The sequence below is a fragment of the Hetaerina americana genome, unplaced genomic scaffold (assembly GCF_022747635.1).
Source record: "Hetaerina americana unplaced genomic scaffold, ioHetAmer1.1.p SCAF_111, whole genome shotgun sequence".
Taxonomy (NCBI): Eukaryota; Metazoa; Arthropoda; class Insecta; order Odonata; family Calopterygidae; genus Hetaerina; species Hetaerina americana.
Genome location: NW_027286193.1, coordinates 722,573 through 741,632, shown reverse-complemented (window position 1 = coordinate 741,632; position 19,060 = coordinate 722,573). Strand labels below are relative to the sequence as shown.

Genomic DNA, 19,060 nt, shown 5'->3' with positions numbered 1-19,060 from the left:
GATCACCAAATTCAAATAAATTTCCTCATCTTATAATTATTTAATCTCTCACTTAATTGAGTGTAATCATTCTTATCAACAAATAAAACTCTTGAAATAGCAAGAGTTTAAAATAGTATATGGTTACCTAAAAACGACAATTTAAAAATAATATTACAATTCCGTAGTATTAGAGTTAACCTTATTTATTATTTATACGTTAACCCCCAAGTTTAATCCTTTTAAAGTGATGTTGTGATAACACAGCTGAGATTTCGGATAAAACATTTTCTAAAAAGCGTCACTATTCAGAGTGAAAAAAATACTCATGAAATCATTTATGGCATAAGTTACCTTTTAAATGTCTTAATGAACCAAGCATAAATTACTTAATACGTCATTTTTTTGCAGTTAACAAATTTTAACATATGAAGTTGAAACAAAACCATGGCATAGATTTTTTAAATTACAACGAGTGTTAGACGAAGGTCAAATGATTTGAAATAATAATAAAAAGCAAAGTTTGAAGTGCTCTGTTGTTTGTTTTTATTTAGACCATTTAAATTGATAGTTATTTTCCTAAGTATTTGGTAATATGTTTGTACTCAGTCATTTGCAAAATATGTGACGTTTGTATTGTGAATTAATTAAATCCGGGTTTTCGTTAATTATAAAGAGGCAAGTCCAAAGTCACGTGTTAATTGAGTGTAATCATTCTTATCAACAAATCAAACTCTTGAAATAGCCAGAGTTTAAAATAGTATATGGTTACCTAAAAAGTCATACCTTTAGAGCAAAAGCTAAAATATTATTATATTTAGATTTTTCTTGACCTGTTTACTCCAGCAAAAACCTGCTATAAATCAAAGTTTTAAAGGCAGTTCTGTGTTAATATTAAAATGAAATTACGTTTATTTTGAATAATAAGTGAATGAACGATTTCATGCATCATTAAAATTCATTTATGATCCATCCTTTGGATTTCTCCCAAGCAATCCCCAAACTCCTCCCTTATTTGCCCATTTTTATCCGTTTTCAGTCATGTCTGCTTAACCTCCAACATTTTTCTCCACATTCATAATACATAAGGCTCCAATGAACGCCTATCATACGTTTCGCAGGACAGGTGACAATAAATTAGACGGCATGTCATAGTCGTTCTCCTAAAGCTGCTTATACTGACTCTTCTTTCCCTATGCGCCCCTGATAGCAGTTTCAGACATGGACAGTATGTGGAATAGCAAATAAAAACATAACTTGGAGACAACTCACCTTTTCGCGGCAAATATTTCCCTCTTCCAGTTTGTATTCCGTTTGCCTCTCCAACGTAAGATTGTTTTCGTAGCATTGCTGCTTGAACATATAGAAATCGGTCAGTATTTTAAAGCACTGATAGCAAATAAACCACGGGTTGATTCTATCCATCACTACCTACGAAAACAAGATTATCAAGCTAATAAACCCCACACATCTTCTCTCAAAAGGACTCTTATTATTAACATAGTGATGCAAAGGCTTTTTATTGACACAAAACAGGTAAATACCGACAAATTTATGGTAAAATTACCATAAAAGCGTCTTGGTGAAAACGTAAACATTCAATGGATAGCTTACTTTCAATTCCAATAACTCTTCTATTGCTTCCCGTACCAACTGCTCAGCATCGTCTTTTTCACTAAAAATATTTGTCAACCGACCACCACGGCCAAGACATAATCTACACTTTAAACTTTCTTGTCGAGGCATCTTCGTAGCACTTAAAAACGGCAACATTAAAAACTCGTAAGCAATAGATTCCAAGATGGCCGACTACATATCGATGGGTCGGTCGTTCTGAATCGATTACTAAGTGCGAGGTGTAGAGTCGATCTGGTTATCTTTTGGCTCCAAGTGATCACCAAATTCAAATAAATTTCCTCATCTTATAATTATTTAATCTCTCACTTAATTGAGTGTAATCATTCTTATCAACAAATAAAACTCTTGAAATAGCAAGAGTTTAAAATAGTATATGGTTACCTAAAAACGACAATTTAAAAATAATATTACAATTCCGTAGTATTAGAGTTAACCTTATTTATTATTTATACGTTAACCCCCAAGTTTAATCCTTTTAAAGTGATGTTGTGATAACACAGCTGAGATTTCGGATAAAACATTTTCTAAAAAGCGTCACTATTCAGAGTGAAAAAAATACTCATGAAATCATTTATGGCATAAGTTACCTTTTAAATGTCTTAATGAACCAAGCATAAATTACTTAATACGTCATTTTTTTGCAGTTAACAAATTTTAACATATGAAGTTGAAACAAAACCATGGCATAGATTTTTTAAATTACAACGAGTGTTAGACGAAGGTCAAATGATTTGAAATAATAATAAAAAGCAAAGTTTGAAGTGCTCTGTTGTTTGTTTTTATTTAGACCATTTAAATTGATAGTTATTTTCCTAAGTATTTGGTAATATGTTTGTACTCAGTCATTTGCAAAATATGTGACGTTTGTATTGTGAATTAATTAAATCCGGGTTTTCGTTAATTATAAAGAGGCAAGTCCAAAGTCACGTGTTAATTGAGTGTAATCATTCTTATCAACAAATCAAACTCTTGAAATAGCCAGAGTTTAAAATAGTATATGGTTACCTAAAAAGTCATACCTTTAGAGCAAAAGCTAAAATATTATTATATTTAGATTTTTCTTGACCTGTTTACTCCAGCAAAAACCTGCTATAAATCAAAGTTTTAAAGGCAGTTCTGTGTTAATATTAAAATGAAATTACGTTTATTTTGAATAATAAGTGAATGAACGATTTCATGCATCATTAAAATTCATTTATGATCCATCCTTTGGATTTCTCCCAAGCAATCCCCAAACTCCTCCCTTATTTGCCCATTTTTATCCGTTTTCAGTCATGTCTGCTTAACCTCCAACATTTTTCTCCACATTCATAATACATAAGGCTCCAATGAACGCCTATCATACGTTTCGCAGGACAGGTGACAATAAATTAGACGGCATGTCATAGTCGTTCTCCTAAAGCTGCTTATACTGACTCTTCTTTCCCTATGCGCCCCTGATAGCAGTTTCAGACATGGACAGTATGTGGAATAGCTTTCTTTCCTATCTGTGATATATCCCTTAGATACTATTCCCACCCATATTCGTATAATCAAAGCTAGTTGTTCGTTATTATGGTAGTTCAAACGATCAGACTTTTCCATTAGCTCAAGATAATAATAGTATAATGGCTCTATGATATAATCCTTAAGATACTCTACCTCCCAGATTTTCCTAGGCCCATTACTAGTTTTTAACTATTAGAGCAGTTCATCAAATTCTATCGAATAATTATTTTGACGAGTATTCTTAAAGAAGCCTCGTGAAAAATTGGCACAGTAGAACTTATAATTTAATTTCATTACTCTAGAATTACGACGGCTGATAGATGCCTTTATTTTTGGTTAATCTTGAATGTTTGCCTCGTAAACAATGGTTATTGTAAACCTTTTGACACGGATCTTTGAAATGAAAGAACGGAACAGCAATGTTTTCCTTCATTTATTTATTCGCCAATTCTATGATTTCATTGATACTAAAAAAGATCAAAAATACCTTAGGAAAGGCGGATTCCGATTTTCCAAGACTCCGCATTGAATGAAATCTAAGTAATTGCGAGAAAGGTTTTCATATGTGTGATCTGGAATAAGATCCTCTCTTTTTTACACCAACCCATTCCTTTTGCATTCAAAACAACTTCCTAACAAATGAAGAACGAAATGCAAGTGGCCAGCAGACGGGCTAGGTATTTTATGTGTTATTACAATATTTAAAACTTTAAATGCTGCGTGAAGTAATGTCTGAAAAACGGCCGTGTACTTCTATAGTTGGTTTTTAGTTCAATTCTTCTGTAGACTTGAAAACGATCAGAATATCCGCTAAAGCCGTATTTTAACTCTGCAGATGGTTTTAAACACTCGTGAAGTTTTTATCGATGTTTCGGAGAGAAGACTAATTTACACTTCATGCTTAGAAAAGAAAATAGAGGATTTAATAGATGTTAAAGCAAGTTAAAAAGAATATTTTGCTAGCTCTTTAAATTGTGTGTTTAAGATATTTCCCAGATCTGTCGAAAGAATGAACAGAACATTCACCAAGTAATTAGTTTTTTCGTTTTCCACTTTATATCAAAAAATGCCTATCATACTTCATCGCATGATTAACATGTATTAAATGGTAGATTTTTCATTTACCTAATTAGTAGATTACATTGAAATAGCCCCAAATATTAGGATCGGATTAAGATCATTCATTTCCATTTCAATCCATAGCATCACAACTCAATTGAGTGTAACAAAAGAAAAACGAAATGCAAATGCCCTGCTATAACGTTGTTTACGTACCCTGCTAAATCGTTGTTTCACTCAGGGAAACCCTTGATAGTGACTGCAGAGAGATATGCAATACTGTGCAATGGAAGAGATGGTGATGACGAGGGAGACTATGGTTTATGCGCAACTAATGCATGTAGGGAGAAAGAAATTGAGTTCTGCAGGAGAGAGACAGCGGATAGTCATCAACAAACTTGGCAATTTAACCAAAACCAAAAAAGGCATTCGAATACAAGGAAAAATTATTCAAGGTAACTCAGAAGGTTATTAGTAAGATTACTTATTATGTTCAAGAAAACACTTCAAAATCCATTTCAGAGAGGATGCAATGAAAGATTCCCTCTAGCTCAAAGCTGTATTCGTTTTTGATATTGTTCAATTTAATGCATTAATTTTATAGAATACATTTCCGTTTTTTTTAACTTTTTACAACGAGGAAAATTATCTCTTGTGACAAATTTTCCTAGAATATAAAATTTAGAAACTTTCATCTTGCCCCTTTCTAGGATTGGGTATCTTCGCACACTTATTAATAACTGGCATTAATCATGACCTAGGTGATGACAAAATTCTTTTCCCGCAGATTCGTTTTCATAGAGGAATATAGTATTCGTCGTTGATATAGTTCAATTTAATAAATACAACTGACCTCATCTCGATTGGTTATCAAGTCTTTCGTCGTAATATTGCACCCCTTTTTCATGCGATCATAGAAAACAGACAAACACTCGCTACATCGACGCTTAAATAGCCGGTATTCAGTCAGTAACTCCATGCAGGAAGAAAACACCAACCAGGGATCACTTTCATCCTGCACAACCTGATTAAATATTTCATAAACAGATATTCACCAAATAACGCACTAAACTTCTGGTCTTAATATCACCATTATTTTACAAAAGAGTATACGCGATATACAAACGAACTTCTATCTCATATAAGATTTTTTACACATATAACATTCTAAGCACTGAACACAGACAACTAAACTTACTTTGAAATCTATTAAATCTTCTACAGTCTTTTGCAGCATGATTTGTAATTTACTATTCTCGCCGAAAACATTGATCAACAGTCCACGACTGTTTAAACACAATCTGCACACTTCAAATTCGGCTTTATCGCACATTATGAAAGTTTTAGACTACTCCGAATGATTTACTTTACAATCTAACCCTAAATAATTCTGCAATATGTCACAGTTTACTTGAAATAGAACTAAAGTTTATTTTAACAGCCGAAAACTCAAAGTAAACAACTCAACAGCTGGACAATTGCATTCCGTACTTCATCTGTCACACTCTTCAATGGAATTGAGTGATATGGAAAAAAGAATCTTAATCCGATCAGATATATGTCTGGGTATTTCAATGTAATCTAGTAATTAAGGGGAGGAAAAATAATTCCGTTTTATATAATTTTATTAGTTAGTGAAGAATGACCGGCATTCTTTGGTATTATATACAAATCGAAAAAACTAAAAAGGTCTAATATGTTCCGATTATTCATTTGAAAGCCCTTGATCAAAAGATTCAGATACGTTTTGCTGATGATTGCTAAATGTAAGAATAACCCAGTATTTATACAAGCGAAAGTTATTGTGCGCCGTAGACATATAGTGTATTAAAAATATTACAAGTTCCATGTAACCGTCTCTTCATTCTGTTCCTACCCGACCCGTAGGAACGGGACTTTGACGAACTGAATCTTTTTCTGACGATTTGAATCAATGTCAAGTTAACATTGAACGTTGTTTGTCATGGTTAATCAGATAATGAAGATCTCAAAATAATCTTTATGTAATTTTAACTGTCAATGTTTCGTGATACGTCTAATAATTCCGAAATATGTTCATATGTTCTGACCCAGATTCAGATCGACTCTACTCGTATCATTGCTTTGATTTACAAGAAATACCGCAGAAATAAAATGAACAGATGAAGAACCAAACGCAAGTGCCCAGCTGGGGAGTTTTTTTTGTTTACTAAGGTTTTTTATCAATTTTGAACAGTAATTCAAGTAAATTGGGAACGATGTTATCATATATTTACCGTTAGGTACTTCAGTTAATCCGTGTCCGACACCTGTGACACTCCATTCTGCTCAAATCTATTTACACACACACTTATTCCGCCTTAAATTTACTTTGTTACTGGATTAGACGTGAATCACCGAGTGGGATTCGTCTACTTGTGTAATATGCGGAATTGTGATCCTCTTCCTCCAAAGAGTCGGTCATTTTTATCGACCCTTTTGCTCTTGCACATGAACTGCTGTGTTGGAGAAAAAATAAGAAGAATGAAATGCCAATCTCAAGTTGTCGAAGCATTTCTGATGTTGTATTGTGTGAATAATCGAAATATTTCACGTAATATTTGACAGATGTTTATATATTTAACGTTATACTCTCCGGTTAATCATCCGACGTAATCTAAAACGTTCATAATGTGTGATAAAATTGATTTTGTGGTATGCAGATTGTGTTTAAACAGTGGTGGGGTTCTGATAAACATTTTCGATAAGAATAATAAATCGGAATTTATGTTGGAAAACACTATAGAGGATTTGATAAATGTAAAAGTAAGTGAATTGTGTGTGTGATGTCCTTTCTAAAATATTTTTTGAAGATCTTCGTTGTACTTAAAAGCAATTAGTTCATGGAATACGTAAGGTATTGGGGAAAACTATAGTGATTAGTAGACTAGAGTAGATTTCAGCATTATAATGTCAAAATAATGTTTTGATGTATTTTATCAGGTTGTGGAGGATGCAAATTATCCCTGGTTGATTTGTTCGAACTGCATCGAGAAGCTTACGGAATTCCGGCTATTTAAGCATCGATGTGAAGAGTGTCTGTTTGTTTACTACAATCGTATCCAAAAGGGGTTCAATCCTGTGACGGAAGGCTGGTTAACTAATCGACAAGAGGTCAGTTGCATCCGTTAATTTGAACGATGTAACAAAATCATATCTTGCCCCAAAAGAATATATTTCGTCGCATCTGTGTTGATTTATATGCTGTACAATTCATTCCCGTATCTCATAATGCCTGTGATTGATAACTTTGTTATCAATCACAGGCATTATCATTTGTGGCAAAAATGTGCACTATTTGAGCACGTTAGCTTGGTAAAGTAATTTTGTGAAAATTACTGTTCATTTCACCACTCAAACCGACATATGCAAAAGCATCCTATCTTTTATTTCAATCATCTTGCATCTTCAATGACCATGTTCCCGCACTGTTCATAACTGCGCTCCATGTCAAAGTAAATGCGATCATTTTTTTGAACATCCTTTCATTACGCCCTGTCATATCTATGTATAAAATAATTCAAATCATTCAAGAACCATTCTTATTTGACAATTTCACACTACCGAACAGTGGGATTGGGTTCGATTCCCTTATACTTCTTAATGGGGTCCACGGTAATAGGTGAATTTAACATAATGCCATGAAGGACTTAGTATTGGGTGAATGCTACCATCACCTACCAAACCGACTGAATTTGATTACTGTTTTTATTGTTTATAAGGAGGTGAGTGATGTCCTGACCCAAGACAATAATAATCCTAGAGAGCATATGGTTGATGGTACATCAGACAAAGTGTGGTCTTCAAGTAGTACCGTGGAATCTGCTGTACATTCCGTGGGTACAGCATCAGTTGAGATGAAGAACCCATATTCACCAGTCCATGGAATGAATTTTATGGCCGTTAACAATTGCAATGAAGTGAATATTCAGGTGAGTGAATTGAGCAGTTATCCATTGCAATCATAACCAATTCTATTTCACAATTAATATTATAGTGTCTTGGAAGTTTAAGTTCTTTTTTCTTAAGCATGGAGAAGAAGTGCAATAGGTTTCAATGGCTCTGGCCTTTCAAAAACCTGCACTGAAATGGTGAACCATCATAATGTTTATTCCATTGAATGAGTTGTATATGCATTCAATTTAAGCACCTGAAGTCATAATTGTTAATTGTTTTGCAAAATAATGGATTCCAAAATTATTTTCGAGCAAGACATACATAACAAAGTTTGGCCAAAAAGATTTTTTGCCCTGAATCACTTACTTTGAAATGTTTAACATATACAATTATAATACCATATTAGATCATAAAACCATAAATCATCATTAAACCATATTAATTCATATTGTTGATATGCTTTGAATTAGCTCCCTGGTGAGATCAAGAAAGAGATTGAAGACGTGACCATTGCCAGTGATGCTGTCGACAGCAGTGAAGTGGATGTGCAAGATGACATGATCATTGTCAAAGAAGAAATTGACACTACCAGTGGATGCTCTGTTCCTTTGAAAATTGATACTGGCTCATCAGTGCATGAAGATGATAGTCATTGGTTGGACAATGAAGATTCAAGTCATTTGGTGAGTGCATTTCGGGAGCATAATTATCAATCTATACTTTTGATCCAATTTTCCTTTCTGGCTTAAAGCAGTGTTATCATCAAAAGATGTGATGAACATTTCAATTTTTTAAGACTAATTGGGCAAAGATCAATTAATATAAACCTTGTCTCCCAGATCTTATATATGAGGTCAAATTTATAACCATAATGCCCTCATTCGATAAGATGCAGGATGAGTCTCTCTTTAAATGTTCTCCCATATATATACACAGTGTATTCCAAAAGTAATGCAATCACATATCCCATGCCACTCCTATTGAAAGGATTGGAATTGAGTCACTGTTGGTAAGTAGGAGGGACTCTAAGCTATGCTTCAAAACCAGTTACAGTGCTCTCCAAGTTGCAGAAACAGCAGGACATCAGTTATTGTGCGCCAACCAGCAATCTGTATTTACTGTAAATTTGCTGTAAATATCATGCAATTTACTTGATGGTATTAGTGTTTATAAACAAGATTACTGGTTTTTCTGAATAGCATTATTGCAATTGTCTGCATATGCAATTCTATTCAAATGAAAATGGCAAAAGTATTGAATTACTGCTCATGATAAAGGTGGTGTATTCAAACAAGTTAATGTAGTGATTTGTCAGTTTTTTAAGAGGAGATAAGATATTCCCAGGATTCTATAGAAAATCAAAGTGTTAGGATAGATAATGGCTATTATGTAGCATGACATGTATTAGGTTTGTGTGAAAATTATTGCAGGATTTAATTATCAGAACAGGAAATAGACATCTTGTGCAAAGTAAAGACTGTTCAGGTAAGCCAGAATTGTGGGCATGCTAGGTGTTTGCTAGGATGACTTAGTTGTTCCTCCTCTTTATTCTTTTTAGTATCTCTACATAGAAAACATATTATTTGTTCTTTCCCTGAAACATGAATTTATTATTTGTAGCCAGGTATTTGATGCATTCAGTGGGCTTGGCTAGGCTGGAAGGCCTTAAATGACAGGAGCACTCAGATATGCGCCATCTCTCAGTTCTTACCTGTCTGCTACTTGCCAGTTTTGAAAGGGTTTTCAATCACCTTATCAGAGAAGTGGTCATCAGAAGATTGGTTGTGGGAAGCAAGATTATTAAGGATAGGATAATTAAGGATCATGATGGTTTTGGTAGAATGGTATTGGTTATGATGAAGAGGGAAAGGGTTGTGTTTAATTGACTGACATACTGGGCAAGGCAGAAATTACAATAAAGGCTAACTTTACAGATTGTTTATTTTTATGGTATTTGGAAAAAGAAGTGATGATAAGGTGAGGGCTTTTCAGGCAGTGTGGTTCAATGAGAGGAGTATATCGGGTTCAAGGTTTGAGAATTTTACTCTTCAGCAGTATTTGAGGGTAACCATTTTTTATGTGACAGTAAAGTAGCTGGTCCATGTATTTTTATCTAAGGGGAAGTGTTCTTGTAGAAACAGAAGCCACAGACAGAGCGAGAAGAAGATGAAAGATTTTGTATATGATGGGAGGCCACAGTTGAAATCAATTCATTGTTGATAGTTGGTAAGATTCGTTCAGACTGAGTTAAAATTATTTTTCAATGTGTGAATGTTGATAGCATGGAAAGTTATATCAGAGTCAGATATAGATAAATTGAAAGATACTGGAAAAGATGAAGAAAAAGACATGACAGTGGGGTTTGAGTGTTTCTATGATGGGAGAACTTATGTTTAATTGTACCCATAAATAGATTGGCATATGTAGGCGCTATAGGCATGCACATTCACTGCATTTTACAAAGACCCTTCAAAAATTGAGGTCTTGCAATATTTTTCTATGCTTAATGGTAATGGTGTTACTCTGCAAGAGCTTCCCGGCACTCCTCTTACCCTTTCACAAAGGTCAAGTCACAGTACATAACATCAGAAGAGATTCCTTGTGTAGACCTGTGGGTGATTGAGTAAGTTTTGCAAGGGTTAAGGCATCTTCGCATACCCAAGCAAGTGAGTGATTGGTGGGCCACTGGCGCAGAGGGAAACCTGTCCTCAGCCTTAATAAAGTATGATTGCTTGAGACTAGCAAGGATCGATGGTGCTTAATATATCCAAGCCAAATAATTTGTAGTTATTGTTTTTATTATTATATTACTTATGACTTATGGGCCACTGGTACAGAGAGAAGCTCTCGTAAGCGCTGATTGAGTGTAAGTGCTTGAGACAAGCAAGGATGAGTGCAATATAGTACATCCAAGCTAGAAGGGAGGTGATTATTTTTCATTTATTATAATTTTTAATTTTATTTCATTTTATGTGATTAATGAGCCCCTGATGCAGACGGAAATCTCTCGTAAGCCATGATAGAGTGTGAGTACATGCAACAAGCAAGGATCAATGCTGCTTAATACATTCATGCTATAGAGTTTGTAATTATTTTCTTTTTATTTTTATATTACGTGTGACTGATGGGCCACTAGCGCAGAGGGAATCTCTCATTAGCCCTGATTGAATATGATTGCTGGGTTCTAGCAAGAATCAATGCTATATAGTTTATCCAAGCTAGAGGGTTCATAATTATTTTTCATTTGTTGTAATTTTTATTTTTATGTCCCCATGTATAATTAGTGAGCCCATGACGCAGAGGGAAACCTCCAATAAGCCCTGATAGTGTGAGTGTATGTGACAAGCAAGGATCAATGCTGCTGAGTACATCCAAGCTAGACAGTTTGTATTTTTTTTTGTTTTTATTATTTAATTATGTGTTACTTTTGGGCCACTGGTGCAGAGGGAACTTCTTGTAAGCCCTGATTGAATGTGGTTGCTTGGGAGTAGCAAGGGTCAATGCTATATTGTCCAAGGTAGATACTACATGATTTATTTGCATTTGCCATTTCATTGTTCTTGTCATTTATGGTATCTAATTATTTCAATTATTTTTAATTTTTTTTATTTTATTTCTTATTGGTTTTATACTCATTTATTAAGTTTTTATAGATTTACTGCTTATATCTTCTCTTTTTTCCCTCATCCATCCTTTGCCCATTTATAAGAGTACGGCTGGTATTGACTCTGCACATTACATTTTGGAGGTTATTGGTTTTCTGAATTTTTGGTAGCATATAAAATAAGGGCTCTCAGGATTATGCAAGTACACATTAATTCTTCAGAAGATGGGCAAAATTTGAGTACTATTTAGCGAGGTTAAATCATCATCAAAAAGTAAGAAGGAAAGATCTATTCAAATAATCAGAGATAAATTGAGTCAGAAAATTGAGATAGAAAAGATCCAAGGGAATTGAAAGGATTAATATGAAAAACTGTCTGTTAAAGAACTTTCATTACACAGTAAGAGAACTTGGGTCAGATAAAGAATGCTCAGACAGAAAATATCCAAGAAACTTGGGAAGAATATAAAAAGAACTGAATGGTTAAGAACTTAGGTAACCAAGTTTATACATGAAAAAGTAAGCTTACAGTGAGGAAGATAGCTAAGGTCCAGTCATATCCGATGATGACATAGAAAGGGCTTTAAAGCAGATTAAGTTAAATAATGTGTTAGGCATAGACAATGTTGGCAGAATTACCAAAAGGTTTTAGTATGGTTAACTACAATTAATTGGAATGGTTAATAGTAGCTGTGAGAATGGAATCTGGCATGAAAAATTTCTGTGATAAGTTTTAATTACTTTCCAAATAAGGTAAATATTAGAACAATTAGTATGAAATACGGTACCTCTACAGTGGTCTTCTTTGGATTGTCAACAAAATGATACAATCGAGCAAATAATTACTTAGGGGATTTTATTCAAGACCTATCAGCTAAAATATTTATTATGTTAATATAATGCATACAAGTTAACAATTTTTTTTCTTCATTTCAAAAAAACCATGTTTAGCAAAAATATTTTTCATGATATCCTGAAAATCTGTGATATTTTTTCTTTGATCTTGCAGGATCCTTTGGAATATGCAGAAATATATATGCCCCCTGAAGAAGAAGTTCATATTAAGGAAGATTGTGATGCTGACATTCCTCAGATGGAAGTAAGACTGGGAGGGAATATGTTGCAGGAACAAGGTAAGGAAAGCTAAGGACTCTGCTGACACTAGTGGGATTGAAGGGTTAATCACCAATAGTTTTAATACAACTATCGGTGATTTACCCCTGCAGTACTACTAAGGTATTTTGGAAAATCTGAGTTACTTTTTGAAAATTGTTTTCAAAATAACTGAAAGGCCATTTAAAATAGTATGATAAATTGCAAAAAAATGGTAATATTATCATTGTATTTAGAATTATTTATTAATATATTTAATATTATTTATTAAGCTACTCAAATAAGATCTTTTATTAACCTTTCTGTATTTTTAAGCCTTTTCTTTTGATTGAATATTCTTATTTTAGATTTTATCAGTTAGGAATGATAACTTAAATATCCCAAAACAACCATTCCCCATTTCAATATCTGGTTTTAACCTTTCACCAAAGCATTTGTGAGAAATATTAAGCTTTATAAAAAATTGACATGCAAAATTTTTTGATGTATTTGTAATGTCTGCACAATTCTTTTAATGAAAAATTAAGATGGGATTAAGACTCCATCTCGGGATGTCCTCCTACAGGTTTTTTTTCTGAAAACAGTTGTGCCTGTGTTTCAATGAGCATCTTCATGGCAAAGTTACCTGATCTGGTGTACTTAAACCTGAAGTTGCTCATTGAAACACAGGCTAAACTGCTGTCAGAGAAAGAACCTGCATGGTGATATCCTGAGAAGGAGAAGTCTTTCATCTGAATGCCACAAAAATCTATGATCCTAAGATGTGAGTTAGTTTAGTGCCTTTTAATTTTACCCTAAGGTCCTCATGGGATAATTTGGTATGGCAAAATAGACAATTTGCTTTAGTAACTTGATTAAACTTTGCCGAAAGTTGATATTTTTTAATTAAGTCTGTGAAAGTGTACATAAGTCATTCAATGAAACCAAATCAAAACTAAGGAAAATAATTTTTTGAAATAATTGAATTTAAGAAGGTCATTACACAGCACCACCTCACCATTGATCTTGTCAATAAGTTATCAAGATAAGCTAATACATATACAAGATACCTTTAATGCTGCAAAAATTTGGTGTGAAAATGTGATTAATTAGTTTTTTTTAATGCAACTAAAAATAATTTTAATTAAATATCTTCTGAAAAATACATAAAGAGTTAATTATAATTCATCATAATAAGTTGCAAAAACAATTTGCCACTAAGTAATTCATTATATTTTAGCTAAGAAAGATGTTCAATTTATGTTCCCAACACAATTATTGAATATTTCAAATCATCTGGAAACCCTGAGATATGTATGATAATTAAAACTAATTAATTGCCCAACTTAATGTTAACTGCTGCATACTCACATTTTCTTAGTCTAAATCTTATTTTTTTCTTAATTATGTCATATCCATTGTTATTGATTTATTTTCTTCCTTACATTATATGCAGCAATATGAAATTTCCCTGATTTTAAACATTCTCTTCACAGAGAAAAATATATCATTCTTTAAATGATATATTTCCTTTCCTGTATGCTATTTACTACTTCAGAAATGTTCTTCTTGATCTTTCTTGAAGTCCTTGTATAAAAAATAACGGTTTTAATATCAGGGTAACACTAAGTAAACCCATGTGGAACAGTGATGCGAGACAATTATAAACCCTTTTATTAGCTATTTTCCTTTATTGGTTGTTTATTTGCAATAAAAAACCCGAGTTCATTTTACTTCAAGGCCATGCTATATTCCTTTTTTGCTCAGCAATATCAGTTTAAATCTTATCAATAAAATATTACCAAGGTAAATAACCTAGTTTTTATCTCTCATTTATTGGGGAGATATTGAAGATATTGTGAGTGACTCATAGTACATACTTTATGTACTTAGAAAGGATAAGGTGCTTCTTGATTAAGCATGATGGATGAAGTAAGCAATTGACGTAACAACAGAAAGGGTAAAATTTTGAGATACACAAACAAGGACCCAAAGGTAACAGAAATTGGCATGAAGTAGTCAATAAGAGCTGTTTCAGTGGAACAATTTTTTTTCATTTTGGCAGAAAACATGATGATGGACTATTCAGAGTAAAATACAGCAGTATAATTTTATTTCGTGTTGGATGAAATACCAGTGCAACCATTAGTAATGCTCAAGACTTGATATGCCAATCTCTTCTAAGGAAACCCGGAGTCTATGAATGATTTATACTTTTGAGAACCAATTCAATTCAAAAGACCAACCCAATTCAGGCTACACTTCAACATCAGTAGCTGATGAAAATATTGACAAAATCAATACACTCTTTGGTGAAGATCATCACAGAACCATTGATCAACTCTGTTAAATGTCTGGAATTTCCTTGCGTTTCTTTTTGGTGGATTTTTTCTGAAGATTTGCATATGAAAAGAAAGATTTTCCTACCTTATTGCGGCCAATTGGGCTTATACCCTTCTCTTTATGATGCAGTTTTTGAAAAATAATAGCATGACATCATTTCTCCACTTCCCCTACCCTGAGAAAAGCATATTGACTCTGACGAAGGTAAAACAAAATGTGCTAGAAGGCATGATTCCGAATGATCTGAGGCTTTCCTGGCAAATACTGTGGATGAAGGCTTCTCGGGTTTTGCACCAGGTTAGGTTGGGTAGCACCAACATTTCGACACCTAACTTTGCCATCGTCTTCAGGGTGAATTGACATTACCACGAATGTGCCCAGTATTTATGTTTGCTCTTGAGTCTGCCCACTCGTGATTGCTTAAGATGCTTGTTCTCTCGATTCCGTGATCTTTTTGAGTACAGGTTTCAATGCATTACTAATCTGGAATCCATTGTCTCAAGTTACCAGGTTCTTGTTCAATCTTATGTGGACTCTTTCATTGACAATCCGGTCCCAGTATCCATTGGCCGGACAAAGGACCTTTATCTTGGAGAATTCTATTCTATGTTCCAATTCGATGCAATGTTCTTCCACCACCAATTTCTTGGGGTAGCAGAGTTGGATATTTCTCTTGTGTTCAATGAGTTGCTTTTCCACTGTTCTCCCAGTTTCCCCAATGTATGATCTCCCACACTCGCAGGGTGTTTTGTAAACTCCAGCTCTTTTTAGATTCCGGTCATCCTTCACGGTGGATACGAAGGATTTCAACTTGCTCTGAGGTTTATGTATTGTCTCCACCTTATGTTTCTTAAGGATTCTGCCAATCTTTTTCAATATGGTGCACACAAACAGGATGCAGGCTCTGGCAATCACAAGATAGCGGACTCCACGCTAAACATATAAATACTGGGCACAATCCCGGCAATGTCACTTCACCCTGAAGACAATGGCGAAATTAGCTGTCGAAATGTTGGTGCTACCCAACCTGACCTGGTGCGAAACCAGAGAAGCCCTTATACACAGGCATAATTCAGGTCAGCTTTAGTTAATGACAGATGCTTTGTTCCTAGGATTTCAGCACAGCTGAAGTTACTAACATACATACAATGACTTTTTACAGGAAATGATGTGTACATGAATACCTATAATAATTTATTTACATTAATACGTTTATCCAAACTGGTTTAAATAATTCTTTAATTGCAGGAATATATTATTAAATGAATATCAACCTTACCTTATCCTTCAAATGTTTCAGATGATTACCAAAAACAAGATAATGCAGGAGAAAATGCTTCAGCCACTCAACCGAATGTGTGTAAAATTTGCAACAAGGTATTTGAACAAAAGGACCTTCTCAAAGATCATGTAATGCATGTGCACCATAACAAGGTGATGCAATTCAAATGTGATGTTTGTTTGGAGGTATTTAAGAGAAAAGAACACCTTAAAAGTCATATCAAATTGGTGCATGCTCTTAAGAAGAAGCACCAATGTGAATTCTGCTCCAAAAACTTTCCATATTTAAGTAAACTCAAAATCCACATGTCAACACATACTGGGGAAAGGCCATTCCAATGTGCATTGTGTTTAAAAGGTTTTGCTGGAAAGATACATTTACAGAGGCACATTTTGACACACACTGGAGAAAAGCCACACATGTGTGAAATATGTAGCAAAGGATTTGCTCTTAATAGTAGCCTTAAGAGGCACATGTTGACACATACTGATGGAAAGAGATACAAATGTGATGTATGTTTAAAAGCATTTGCTAGTAAATGTTTTCTTAAGGATCACATATTGAAACATACTGATCTAAGGCCACACAAGTGCAACATCTGTTCAAAAGCATTCACTCAGAGAAGTCATCTGAAGTCACACATGATTACACACTCTGGTGAAAAGCCACACAAGTGTGTCATTTGTTTTAAAGCTTTTGCTCTGACTCATCATCTGAAGAGTCACATGAAGACACACACTGGTGAAAGGCCTCACAAGTGCAATGTCTGTTCAAAAGCATTCATTCAGCGTTGTCATCTAATCTCACACATGAAGACACACTCTGCAAAATTATCATAAAAAATGTAAGATCCTAGAGCTTATTTCACTCTAAGGAAAGGATTGTAAAACTTTAATTTCAACTTTGTAACAAAGTGACATTATTATCCTTTTTATGTAATTTCTTTAATTAAAAAATTATTGATAAAGTGACAAATCTCAGCATAATTATGTATATCATGATAACAATAATTAACCCTCTTAGTGCGGCGGGGATCTCAGGGGTACTAGTGAGAAATGCGAAGGGTAATTTGAGAAAATGTATCACCTTAGAAAAAAAACCATTATGAAGTTATTTGTTAAGATATCCATATGCAGTTTTTTTATTTTTAAATATAATATTGTATTTAATAATGATGTAATATATTTACATCATCTGAAAAATTAATGTAATTACGACAGCATCATGAATTTGAAGAATACTTTTTTAGCAATTATATTACGATTTTTAGACACAAAACTAAGGTTTTTTTAAAACATTTTTCATTTACAGTACGATATTTAAACATAATAAAGAATCAAAAAGACATGCAGAAAATATTATAAATAAATAAAGAAAAAACCAGTGAACTGCGAATTTTTTTGTCAGCCTCTGCATAGTTCGATTTTGTTGAAAAGGATGATATCACTGAGTCAAATTGGGACTTTTCCCCTTTCCATCCATCATGTATATCCAAACTCCAAAGTTCACCCTCCACTCAGCCGCACAGAATCTAGAGGCAATTCCCAACAATATCCAATTGATTAAATTGGATATAAAAGATGCCTTTTGGCAGATACCCAACAGCACCGCCATTTTTAGGGGGTTTATCACCAGGGAATCCTTTACATTTGGATGAGACTCCCAATGGGTCTTACATTGACACCCGCCATTATGCAATGGAAGGTGCAGGCAATTAGAAGTGAACTGTAGGAGAAACTCCAGGTAGTCATGATAGCATATCTGGATGATTGGCTAATCCTGTTGCGTAGTGACCAAACAACATTGGTGAAACAAATACTTCAGTTCATAAAGTGGACCTAGGAATATTGCTTGATCTTGAAAAGAGCTCGTTAAAGCCATCAATGAGAATAAAATATCAGGAGGTTCATATGGACACTACATTAATGTTGCCCAGCTTGACAAAATACGTGTTAAAGTGGATCAGATACATTATTGATGTGGTCCAGTGAATCTAACAAAAGGATATATCCAAGGCAGCGGCATATATTGCCTGGATAACCTACAATTTGAAACTCCACCCTATTCTTAGTCCAGGACACGGTAAGGGAGTAAGTCCATCACGTGGCTGGAGTGCCTATGGGATGATAATTAATGGCAGGGATCCAGAGTGTATTCCAATTATAAGTACATTTTAGATGTGTTCAGTGACGCCACCCCATTCCAGGTGGCATGGATGATCCCGATGTTTTAAACTACCGAAATATGGGCCATAGCGCATTAGAGACCAATTATGGAGACAGAGACATTATTGGCCTTATTTGCAGCCCATAATAAAATCAGCATTGCGGACCCCGATACAAATGTAATAATTTATTACAATAATCAAGCTGTAATTGCATCCCTGACTAGGGGAAAAGGTTGTTATACTTATGTGTCATGATATGTTTTATCCACTTATGAGCTTAATAAAAGAATGGTCACAGAATGTGACCTGGAGGTACATTCCCTGGTATATAATCCAGGCGATTATCCTTCTTGGACTATCCTGCCTCCCTATGCTCACGTTGCCTCAGATTAGGGAGTCAGGTGGATATATAGGTGGGACAAGGTCTGAGTTAGTCGGTTGGTCAATAAGGGTCAGAGAGGAAGAGTGCCTTCAGATCATGTCCACTCATGTA

The 19,060-nt window shown here is 34.2% G+C and overlaps 1 protein-coding gene across 1 annotated transcript; it reads left to right on the top strand.

The window, feature by feature from the left end:
* The first annotated feature begins 7,131 nt into the window (after window positions 1-7,131).
* LOC139701281 (zinc finger protein OZF-like) lies at window positions 7,132-17,239 on the top strand. Its single transcript, XM_071599757.1, has 5 exons — window positions 7,132-7,296; window positions 7,905-8,114; window positions 8,550-8,762; window positions 12,693-12,816; window positions 16,419-17,239. The coding sequence occupies exons 2-5, from the start codon at window positions 7,953-7,955 to the stop codon at window positions 17,237-17,239; spliced, it is 1,320 nt and encodes a 439-aa protein (XP_071455858.1). The 5' UTR covers window positions 7,132-7,296; window positions 7,905-7,952.
* Window positions 17,240-19,060: the final 1,821 nt, after the last annotated feature.